The sequence below is a fragment of the Arvicanthis niloticus genome, chromosome 1, assembly GCF_011762505.2.
Source record: "Arvicanthis niloticus isolate mArvNil1 chromosome 1, mArvNil1.pat.X, whole genome shotgun sequence".
Lineage (NCBI taxonomy): Eukaryota > Metazoa > Chordata > Mammalia > Rodentia > Muridae > Arvicanthis > Arvicanthis niloticus.
Window position 1 is genome coordinate 95,180,216 of NC_047658.1, and position 12,145 is coordinate 95,192,360.

At 43.4% G+C, this 12,145-nt stretch overlaps 1 protein-coding gene across 3 annotated transcripts in view; it reads left to right on the forward strand.

The window, feature by feature from the left end:
* The window catches only part of LOC117712470 (integrin alpha-M), a 49,156-nt gene that overhangs the window by 20,668 nt on the left and 16,343 nt on the right, over positions 1-12,145 (forward strand). For 2 of the 3 annotated variants that reach the window (XM_076911236.1, XM_034508275.2), the window contains 6 exons: positions 758-908; positions 1,583-1,656; positions 2,188-2,317; positions 2,584-2,726; positions 10,767-10,907; positions 10,990-11,202. In XM_076911236.1, the coding sequence (XP_076767351.1) occupies positions 758-908; positions 1,583-1,656; positions 2,188-2,317; positions 2,584-2,726; positions 10,767-10,907; positions 10,990-11,202 (852 nt within the window). The remainder of the gene's footprint in view (positions 1-757; positions 909-1,582; positions 1,657-2,187; positions 2,318-2,583; positions 2,727-10,766; positions 10,908-10,989; positions 11,203-12,145) is intronic. The other variant, XM_034508284.2, reaches the window with a different exon arrangement.

A 12,145-nucleotide genomic window follows, 5' to 3' on the forward strand; every position in this document is an offset into this window, starting at 1 on the left:
GGAGTAGATGGGTGTGGCAAAATTTGGGAAAAAGGCTTGGGTCCAGAAAGAGGTAAAATGTTAGGATCACCAGTGTGATCATGCTATACGCTGCCTTGAATAACATAGAAAAAGGTATCACAAACTGATAGTGTGGTGTGTAAGAAGGACGTTCACATATAAAAATGATTCTCTTGGGGCTGGAGAGATGGATTAGTAAGAGCACTTACTGCTTTTCCAGAGGACCAGAGTTCAGTTCCCACCACCCATGTCAGGTGGCTCATAACAGCTTGTAACTCCATCTCTAGGGGATCTGATAACTCTGGCCACAGACCCACTTGTGCACACACACATGCACATGCACATACACAAACACACACACACAGACACAGACACATACACACACAGAGACACACAGGCAGACACGCACTGAGAGAAGAGAGAAATAAAGACTTATAAGCAAAATAATAATAATAATAATAATAATAATAATAATAATAATAATAATAATAATAATGGAATCTCTTTTGTTGGGGAGATGTCAGCCCCCTACCAGGAGGAGTGGCATAACAGATGGGTGGGCATCTGGAGACCAATTGCTCCCTGTGTCATGTACAACCTGCCTAACTGTCCCCAGCAGCTCAGTTCTAAACCACCTTCTGCTGAACTCTTTATTGGACAGAAACAGTTTCAGATTCTTCCATCGAGGACTTTTCTTTGGTAATGGGACTGCTATCATCAGAGAATATATAATTCAGGTTTGGCTCCTTGGCAACAGGTGGGAAACGCCTTCCACAAGCCAGGGTCCCGCAGAGAGCTTAGCACCATCGCATCTAAGCCTGCTGTGGATCACGTGTTCCAAGTGGACAACTTTGAAGCTCTGAAAACCATTCAGAACCAGCTTCAGGAAAAGATCTTCGCAATTGAGGGTGAGCCGGCCCAGTGCAGACCAGCGGTTCCTATCCCAGCATCAGCTCATCTCCAGCCATTCGGGTCTGACTTGCTCCATCCCTTTGAAATAAGCAGAGTTAGGTCTCTAATGGTCAGATCTAGGCTATAGGATGATTAAACACAGTGATTCAAATCCTACACAACAGTTTATGAAAACTTTATATGTGCTATGGACACTGATTCACTGTCATGTTTCCTCTGCCTGGAATAGTGTGTGTTACAGAGAAATGTCCAACAAATGCTTATTGAATACACTTACAAATTAGAGAATTTTTTTTGAGGGATATATTTTTGAGATAGAGTGTCACCTTGTAGCCCAGGATGGCCTTGAACTCTTAGCAATCCTCCTGCCTCAACCTCTCAAGTGTTGGGGTTACATGTATGTGCTATAACACCTGACCAAATTAGGGCATTTCATACATAATCTGGATCTGTGCCTTCTGTGGAAAAGTTGGAAGGTTAAACACCTTGAGGACCCATTCTTCCTTGAGAAAAGGCAGCAGTAGTTGAAGGACTGTCATCCCCGTGAGCTGCCTGTGTCCAGTTCAACACCAGGGCCTCCCTTTGCCTGGGAATGATAGCATTTGAGGTTTTGGGTATTTGGTCTATGCTCTTCTGCTTGCTTTAATGAGGAAAGTTTTCTTCCTTACAGGCACTCAGACAGGAAGTACCAGCTCCTTTGAGCATGAGATGTCTCAAGAAGGCTTCAGTGCTGCCATCACCTCTGTGAGTGGTCCTGTGTTAACCTGGGGGTGAGGATGGGGCACAAAAGAAAGAGGAGGTGTGTAGCCGCATGCTTTTTCACCCAGCCTCTTTGTTCCCAGAAATGACTCTGAGGCTTAGTTATTTATTAATAAACGCTTAGGCTGTAAGCTTCAGCTTGTTCCCCGACTAGCTCAGTTACTTATATAACCCACTTAAACTATTCTATGTGTTCCACATGGTTAGTTACCTCTCCTTCAGTCTCATGCAAACATCTCTTCCAGAGTTCAGGACGAATCTTTCCAGCCTGACTCTTTCCCAGAATTCCTCTCTCTCCCTGCCAGATGTCCTATCTCCCAATCCTGCCTTAGCTCATCAGTCATAGCCTTCTTTATTGACAAATCATGTTTCCATAAATCAGAGAGGAGAGTCTCTTTATAGAGGCGCGAGGGTTAGGGCTTTTCTCCATGGCAGGTTCTCAGGGGGAGCTTTTTGGAGGGCATCACTGGTCCTCTCTTTCTTCACCTCTCAATCCTGTTATACCCCTTTCCCCAGAATGGTCCTTTGCTGGGCTCTGTGGGGAGCTTTGACTGGGCAGGTGGAGCCTTCCTGTATACATCGAAGGATAAAGTCACCTTCATCAACACAACCAGAGTGGATTCAGACATGAATGATGCTTACTTGGGTAAGTGAGGAGGACAGGAGTTGCTCTAGGAAGGGGTGAGGATGTGACATCTCTCAGCCGACACGGATGTATTGGCTCTTTTGTTGGCCCTTGGGATAGCTGTAGAGATTCTTTTTTAAACATTTAATTTTAGTTGTGTTCATAATAGTTACACCAACACATCAAGCGTGGGGATGCTCTAGTCCCCTATTTGAGAATAGCCCAACTGTGGAGAGGAGTCCAGGTCTGCAATGAAAACACTTGGTTTATAAAGGCATTCTTTTTAGGTTATGCTTCTGCAGTCATCTCAAGGAACCGTGTCCAAAGCTTGGTTTTAGGGGCCCCTCGATATCAGCATATTGGCCTGGTGGTGATGTTCAGGGAGAATTTTGGTGTCTGGGAGCCCCACACTGATATCAAGGGCAGCCAGGTAAGTGTGGAGTGTGTGAAACATGAACACAGAGGCATCCAGGAACTGAGAGACTCTAGAACAGACCAGTGCCGGTCTTTGGAGGGCTTTATGTTAGAATCCCAGGTCAGCTTTGTATGTGAGAATGCTGTGCCTTTGGCTTTTCTTCTTTTTGCTGTGGTACCAGGGTTTGAACCCAGGGCCTCACCCAGGCCAGGCAAGTGTGTTACCACTAAGCTATAGTCAGTCCTGTGCTAGCCTCAGCATTTCCAGCAGTGACAAGTAATATTGGACCTGTATAAAGCGTTCTATGACTACCTGTTTCTGGAGCTGGCCTTTAGCCAATATAGCCACACTAGCTATTAAAATATGGAAATAATTCCATATCTGTTGATGGCCTGAGGAGATAACTCAGATGTGAATTTGATGGCCAGAATCCACATTAAAAAGCTGGGCATGGTGGCGTGCTTGTGATCCTAGAGCTGGGGAGGTGGAGACAGGGGGTCTTCTGGGATTTCCTGGCTAGCCAGCATACCCTACTTGGTGAACCAGGCCAATGAGAGACTCCATCTCAACAGACAAGGTAGACAGTTGTAGAAGAATGACCCCTGAGGTTGACCTCTGGCGCACACACACACACACACACAGAGAGAGAGAGAGAGAGAGAGAGAGAGAGAGAGAGAGAGAGAGAGAGAGCTCCATACACATATACATAAAAATACTGAAGTAATTCCATATCTGCTGATAAATGGCTGTTCCTCTAAGATGTTCCTCTAAGATGCCTCATATAGTCAAACTGATGTCAAAGTTCATGGGGAAATGTAAGAGACCCAGAGTAACCAAAATAATCTTGAAAAAGGGGAACATTTCCCAATCCCAAATTTACAAGACCGGGTATGGTACTGTGTACAGAAAAATCTCAGTATACAAGAGGATGAGGTAGGAGAATTATAAGTTTGAGGTCAGGTTAGGCTACATAGTGAGTTCCAGGCCAACCTGGGCTCTACTGTTTGAGATTCAGTCTCAAAAACAAAATAAAACAACAGTGAAACCAATCACAACCCCCACCTCCCTCTACAAGTAGATAGAGAAAAAAATAGGTTAATAGACACAAGTGGATGAAGTGGGGTAGCCTCTGAGAATGACTAACCACAACATGGCTTCTATCTGGGGACAGTGTTATGGATTTAGATCTGATAGTTACAAAACATGAGCATAGTCGACACTACTGAGCTTTGTACTTAAGACAGAGAATTTATGTTATGTAAACTTTCTCATAAACAGGCTGTTTTGAGAAAACCCAGTAAAATCCATCATAACACAGGGTGTTAGAGCTGTGTAGTTACATTAGTAGATACAGAAATAGGAGCTGACAGCCTCTGACCTCCTTTTGCAATTGAAAACTCCCAGTGAGTTGGGAGCTAAAGAGCATTGCCCTCAACTTGAAAAGGGTCACTTACAAAGCCTCCAGCTGGTGTCACCATAAAATTGTAAACAAGGTGACTATTTACTCTTACTATTTCTCCTTTTTAAGTACACAACATTGCTGAGCTATTTATTGGATTCAACTTCATCACAGGAGTGCCCAAAGCCCTGTGCTTTTGATTTTAGATCCAGTCAAGTTGACAGCCAAGGTTAGCCACCACACCATCTAGTTGACAGCCAAGGTTAGTCACCATACTATCTAGTTGACAGCCAAGGTTAGCCACCACACCCTCTAGTTGACAGCCAAGGTTAGTCACCACACCCTCTAGTTGACAGCCAAGGTTAGCCACCACACCATCTAGTTGACAGCCAAGGTTAGTCACCACACCATCTAGTTTACAGCCAAGGTTAGCCACCACACCATCTAGTTGACAGCCAAGGTTAGCCACCACACCATCTAGTTGACAGCCAAGGTTAGCCACCACACCACTTACTTTGCTTTGTTGTTTGTAGTTTGGGGTCTAATACATGAGAACGGCCCTGCTCATATCAAGTCTTAAAGTGTTCCTTCTTGTTTTCTTCTAGCAATTTCATAGTTTAGGCATTACAATCAGGTCTCCAGGACATTTAGAACGGACTGTTCTTTTGCACATAGTTTTCCAAGTGATAACATTTATCAGAGAGGTGTCATTTTTATGTCTCCCCTTGGTGCCTTTGTTGAAAATCTGTTACCTGTGAGAATGGGTTTCTGGGCTCTGCATTCATTCCCTTGGCTTATTGTTTATCTGTATTCTGATACCATGCTGCTTGGATCACAGCAGCTGTGTGTGTGTGTGTGTGTGTGTGTGTGTGTGTGTGTGTGTGTGTGTAGTCAGGATCTTGCTATAAAGCCTGGCTTGTCCTTGATGCACGAGCCCCTAGTCTCAGTCTTCCTAAGTACTGCGATCACAGGTTGATGCTCCTTTCCCAGGCATGGAAGACCTGTACTACTTACTGACACACCTTCATCCTTCTCTTTTTTTGTTCAAGATTGTTTAAATATTTGGGGTTTCTTTTGATTGCCTATACATTTTAGGATTTGAAAGAATATTTTTAAAATGAAAACTGCTATTATATTTCAATGTAGACTAATTTTTCTAATTCATATGCATGGGATTTTCCATCTTTTTGTGTTTTAAAATCTCTTCTCAATATTTTGTACTTTCTCATCCCAAATATCTTTCATTCTGTGGTTAAAACCATTCCTAGCTATTTTTTTTTGAGATAATGTCTCAAGTAACCCAGGTTGGCTTTCTCTCTCTCTCTCTCTCTCTCTCTCTCTCTTTCTTATTTATTTATTTATTTATTTATTTATTTATTTATTTATATTCTGCTGTCTTCAGACACACCAGAAGAGGGCATCAGATCCCATTACAGATGATTGTGAGCCACCATGTGGTTGCTTGGAACTGAACTCAGGACCACTGGAAGAACAGTCAGTGCTCTTAACCACTGGGCCATCTCTTCAGCCTGGCTTTAAACTTTCTATGTAGCTAAGGATGACCTTGAACTTTTCATCCTCTTGCCTCTACCTCCCATGTGCTGTTAGATGTGGGATTAGAGGCATGTACTGCTGGGCTCTATTTATGAGATGCTGGGGCTAAGTCCATGCTAAGTGAGCACCCTGTCTTTTGAGCTGCATCTTCAGACCTATTGCTAAACAGATATTTATTCTTATTTTTATTAATTATGTAAGTTTGTGTAAATGTGTTCAGGTGCCCATGAAGCAGAGGAGGGCACCAGCTACCATGGAACGAGAGTTTCAGGTTGTGAGCTGTCCACCGTGGGGGCTGGGAACTGAATTGTGAGCTGTCTACTGTGGGGCTTGGGAACTGAACTCAGGTCCTCTGGAAGAACAGCAGAGGTTTTACTCCAGTCCCAGATCTATCATTTTTTTTGATAGTTACTGTAAATGGTATTAATTTCCTTATAGTTTTTTCAGATGGTTTACTAGGAATGTTCTGCTTTGTATGTTGATTTTGTATCCTTTAACTTTGCCAAATTATGTGCCCTAACAGTATTTCTGGTAGAGTTTAGAGGAAATGTCTGTGAGTTTTACGTCCTCCTGTCTGGCCTGCATGCCCTCATTTCTGACTCATGCTTAACTTCTCTGCCTGGGGCTTCTCATTCTGTGTTGAGCAACAGTGTTGTTCAGATCACACAGGAGAGTTTCAATTTTCAATTTATTTATAGTTTTTTTTTAATCATAGAGACATGTTAACTCTTATAAAATGGCCTTTTTGTATGTCCTTTGAAATGATCATATGATATTTGCTGTTTAGTCTAGAGATGTGCTATATCAGCTTTATGGTTAATACAGCTTCCCTTTACCTTCTCTTCTTCCTCCCCTTCCTGTATCTTCCTCTTTACTTCCCCCTTTTCGTCTTCTCCTTCTCTTCCCTCCTTTGCAATATTAGGCAGCTTCGTGAATGCTGGGCAAACGCAGTGCTACCACTCACCTATGCCACCAGGCTGGGACAGCTTTTACAAATGTGCTGTAGGATTCACTCCGATAACACTTTTTTTTAGATTTTTTTTTTTTTTTTTTTTTTTTTTTTTTTTTTTTTTTGCAGCTGTGTTCACAGGGTGTGTCAGTCTCTGTTTTCTTCTTGTTTCCTTGTCTGGCTTCAGTATTAGTATAATTCTGGCTTTATAAAATGACTTTGGAACTAGTCCCTCCCTTTCAAGCTTGGGATAGTTTATTAAGAGTTGATATTTAAGCCTGGAATGATGGCACATGCCTGTTATCTCAGCCCTTTAGAGGTAGAGGATCAGGAGTTCAAGGCCCAACCTGTGCTACATGAGACTTTATCACCCAACTCCAATAATCAATGCTCTTTAACCCTTTGTGGAATGGAGCAGTGAGCCACGGCTTTCTCTTTGTTGGAAGTCTTTTTTAAAGTTACCGATTCACTCTCATAATCCACACTTATAGGTCTAATTCAGGTAGCCAGTAATAGAATTCTAAGAACCCCGTTCAACAAGACCTGGAGAGTTGGCTCAGCAGTTAAGAATATTCTCTGTTCTTGCAGAGGATTGGATTTAATTCCTAGCATGCACACGATGGTTCACACCATCTGTACCTTGAGTTACAGGGGAACTAATGTCCTCTCCTTGTCTCCATAGGCATTAGGCACCCACATAGTAGTGCACAGACATATGCAGGCAAAAATACCCATATACATTAAATAAAATAAAGAAATCTAAAATAAAAAACCCCCAAGCCCACTCCTGCACTCCACATCTGGTTAAAGGGTACTTGTAGTTAGCACACTGCTGTGTTCTGTTCACTGTTTTCTGCTTTGTGCTCCCTCTGCTCCGTTCTATCTCTTGTTGTCTTGTTTGGCTTTGATGACTTTTTAAAATAGTTATATATCTTATTTTTTCTCTTCTGTGTTTCTGCTGTAGAGTTTTCCCTGTGTATTTGGGGCTTACCTAAATTTTATAGTTGCAGCAGTCTTTTTTTTTTTTTTTTTTTTTTTAGATTTACTTATTTATTTTGTATACTGAGTTCTGCCTGTATGTACACCTGCAGGCCAGAAGAGGGCAACAAATCTCATTACAGATGGTTGTGAGCCACCATGTGGTTGCTGGGAATTGATCTTCGGGTCACTGGAAAAGCAGCCAGTGCTCTTAACCACTGAGCCATCTCTCCAGCCCATAGCATCCTATTTTTAATGGATGACAATTTCATCCACACTGAAAAACAAAATACAAAATACAAAAAACTACTCACCAGGCCATGGTGACACACACCTGTAATCCCAGCACTTGGCGGGCAGAGGCAGGTGGATCTCTGAGTTCGAAGCTAGCCTCGTCTACAGAGTGAGTTGCAGGGCTACACAGAGAAATCCTGTCTTGAAGAAACAAAAAAGTAAAACCAAACCCACAACCCCCTATTCACAGCTTCCTTCTTCCATACCTTTTATGTTGTTATTGTCATAACTGGTCAGCTGATACACAATAAAGGTGCAAGAAGCTGTAATGGAAAGGCTTTTCCACAAGTGACAGAGGGGCTGAAAATCCAAAACAAACTGTCTTATCTACCATCACATGAAATGGCTCCAAAGAAAATTCACTTTTAATGAGATTTAACATTCCATCAATACACCAGTGTAACCAAGCGTTACTGAGGAGAAATAGAGACAGATGATCACATGAAAATCTATGTGCCACCATTTGCCATTGCTCTGTTACTAATCATGCCAACCTGGAAGCAATCCAGAAGCCCTAAGCTGGAGGATGGAATGGCACGCTGTGCCATGCCTATGCAGGAGAGCACTCATCAGCGGTGGAAGTGAGTTACTGATGCATGCAAATACCGTGGAGAGACTTCCAGTGAATTATTCTAGGTGAAAAACGGGGTCTAAAAAGTCTGCATGCTATGGAAGCCATCCTCACAGCAGTCCAGGACAGGATAGCTGTGACACAGGGACAGAAAACACATAAGTGGTTTCCAGGGATTGCCCCAGGGAAGAGGCCAGCTGTGAGGCATCACGAGGGGTTCCATATCCCGAGAGTGGTCGGGATTGTACCACGGTGTGTGTTTGTCAAAACTCTAGAACTGTATTCTAAAACAGTCAAATTTTGTTTTATGCAAAATTTACCTTCAGTAAACCTTTCCTTAAAACAAAAAAATGCGACTGTCCTGGAGCGAGACTACCTGTTGTGTGTGCTCATGCGTGCTTCTCTCTCTCTGTGTGCCTGTGTGTGTGTATTTCTCTCTCTCTCCCTCCCTCCCTCTCTGTGCCTGTGTGTGTGTATGTGTGTGTGCGTTGCACTTGCATGTAGGGGTGGGTGCAGAGACAGGTGTGAGTCACAGCATGACGTCCTCTCTACTTTTCCCGTCCTGGGACTTCTCTTAGGTTAAAACTTGCAACACATTCCTATTCATCCCTGCTCTTCTCTCCACGTTGTTGCTCTGACTGTCTTTGAAGGCACAGTGTCTGCTACCCAGTCTTGTGCTCAGCAAACAAGTCTTTGTTGAATGAATGAATAAGTGGACTTATAAGTGCCTCAGTTCTATGGGTGAATGCTGCATGCTTTCAGTGAGCATATGAAAAAGACATTTTTACTGGTAGGTGACACGGAAATTTCTGGGTAGCAAAATTTCTCAGAACTAAGGACCAAACTGAGACAAGTAGTTATTCACTGAGTTACAGCTACAGCCTTCTAAAAACCACCACAACAATAATTAATTAATAAAAACATTATTTTATTTTATTTATTTTTTTTTTTTGAGACAGAGTTTCTCTAGGTAGCCCAGGCTGACCTCAAACTCATAGGGAGCTGCCTGCCTCTGTCTTCTGAGTGCTGGGATTAAAGGTGTGCTACCACTGCCTGGATATAATTGTGATTTTAATCCAATCATATGAATTATGGCCAAATTAGATTTTATTCTCTGCCTCTACAAAGAATTCTAATCTATTAAAAGGGTACCATGTCTACTCTTCTAGACATTGTATTTGTGTTGGCCAATGTAACCTTCTTTACGGCTTTAGTAATTTCTCTGGAATACCATTGAGATAAATTCAGCTTTACTGCCCACTGGCTTTCTGATGAACCTCTGTAGCTAGCAGCATACTCAATTGGTTGGTCTAGGGATGTAACTCAGTGGCAGATCAGTTGCCTAGTGTATTGGAAGTACTGGATTTCAGCCTTCACATACTCTCTTCCTCTCCCTCTCCCTTTCTTTCTCCCTCTCTATTTTTCCTTTGCTCTCTCTCAAAATGTATCAGGAATCATGTCTTAGTCACCCTTTTGTTGCTGTGAGGAGACATCATGACCAAGGGAACTTTTATTAGATAAAGTATTTAATAGGAGCTTGCTTACAGGTTCAGAGGTTTAGTTTATCATCATCATGGCGGGGAACATGGGTGGTACACATGTCACTGAAGCTGAGAGCTCCGTCCTGATACATAGGGAGAGAGAGAGAGAGGGAGAGAGAAAGAGAGAGAGAGAGAGAGAGAGAGAGAGAGAGAGAGAGAGAGAGGACAGAGACAGAGAGACTGGGTCAGGTGTGGGCTTTTGAAAACCTCAAAATCTGCTGGTTGTGGTGGCACATGCCTGAAAATCCCAGGAGGCAGAGGCAGGCAGATTTCTGTGAGTTTGAGGCCAGTCTGGTCTATAAAGCGAGTTCCAGGATATCCAGGGCTATTCACACAGAGAAACTCAGAGGAGTGGGAAAGAAACCTTAAAACTCATCTCCAGTGACACACTTTCTCCAACAAGGCCACACTTCAAAATCCTTTGGATTTTATCAAAGAACTCCAGTGACTAAGCCTTCAAATATCTGAGCCTATAGGGATCATTCTTATTTAAACCACCACAAATCATATAGAGAATCCTATCTTCTAATGATTTTCTTCAGTAGTCATGTTCTCCTTCCTTTCTCTTCCTTTCAGACAAGTCCTAAGATATATATATATATATATACACACACACCCCTATGCAGGCCTTGAACTCCTGATTCTCCTGCCTCTGTCTTCTAAGTGCTGATATACACTACCACGTCTGTCTATGGACATTTTCATAGACAGGAAGCTCCCAGACTCTTAGGTGGAAGGAGGTATGTGATCTTTGTCCCGTCTCTTTCAGATTGGCTCTTATTTTGGGGCCTCCCTCTGTTCTGTGGACATGGATGTTGATGGCAATACCAACTTGATCCTCATTGGGGCCCCTCATTACTATGAGAAGACCCGAGGAGGCCAGGTGTCAGTGTGTCCCTTGCCTAGAGGGGTGAGTGATGGGCCTGCAGGGAAGGGGCTGGGTGTGAGGTGAGGGTTGCCAGGATTTTTGGTCTGCGACTGTTTCTGTCTAGCAGAGAGCACGGTGGCAGTGTGAAGCTATCCTCCATGGTGATCAGGGCCATCCCTGGGGTCGCTTTGGGGCCGCTCTGACAGTGCTGGGAGATGTGAATGGGGACAAACTGACAGATGTGGCCATTGGAGCCCCAGGAGAGCAGGAGAATCAGGGTGCTGTCTACATTTTTCACGGAGCATCGGTAGCCAGCATCAGTGCCTCTCACAGCCAGGTAAGACGCCATTACTGACTGGACAGCACCGACTCGTGTCATCTGGGGAGCCTCTGATTTAACTGCGGGATCGGTTTTCCTTCATTTCTTCTAGAACCTTCAAAACAGTAATACACCTTTTACAGATGCCCCAGGGCATCCCCAGTCTAGATGACTTCTCTGTGGTGGTAGGCGGTACTTCGGGGTACCACTCTCACTTTACAGCTGAGGCCTGGGCTGTAGACGACAAGCTGCATCTAATTGCTAAGCACTGGTACAGAGCAGCAGTTAGACCAGAAGAAGAGATGTATGGTTTCTGCTGTTGCTTGTGCTGTTCCTTCCTCTGGAATCCCGGTGCTGGCTGAGTGCCTAAAAGTTCTGCTCCCCCTAGATCTGTCCTGATTTTAGGACTGGAAATCCTATGTCAGAGGAAGCCCATACAGCTGGACACTATAGGATTTTATTGATCTTAGGGCCTTTTTTGAGACTTCTGGATTTAGCTTAAAATTCTTCTGTTGCTACATTAAGTCTGTGTGTACTGAATGCATATGTGCACGTGTGTGTGTGTGTGTGTATGTGTGTGCACGCATGTGTGAACACGAGTGTGTATGTCCACGCACACATGTGCATGCACCGCATGGGTGATGTGGAAGTCAGAGACTGATGGTAGCATGCTCTTTTCAATCACTTCTCTGCCTTATTCTCCTTGACTCCTTTTGGCGACAAGGTCTTACCATCTAGCCTTGGCTGGCCTGGAATGTACTATGCAGACCAGGCTGGCCTCAAACTTATAGAGACTCACCTGCTTCTGCCTCCAAAGTGCTGGGATTAAAGGTGTGCACTGCTATGCCCAGCCCTTTTCTTCATATTTTTTGGTGTTTTTATAATTAAATTTTATTTTAAAGATTTATTATTTTTATGTATGTGTACGTGTGTATTGCCCGCCTGTGTTTATGTGCACCAC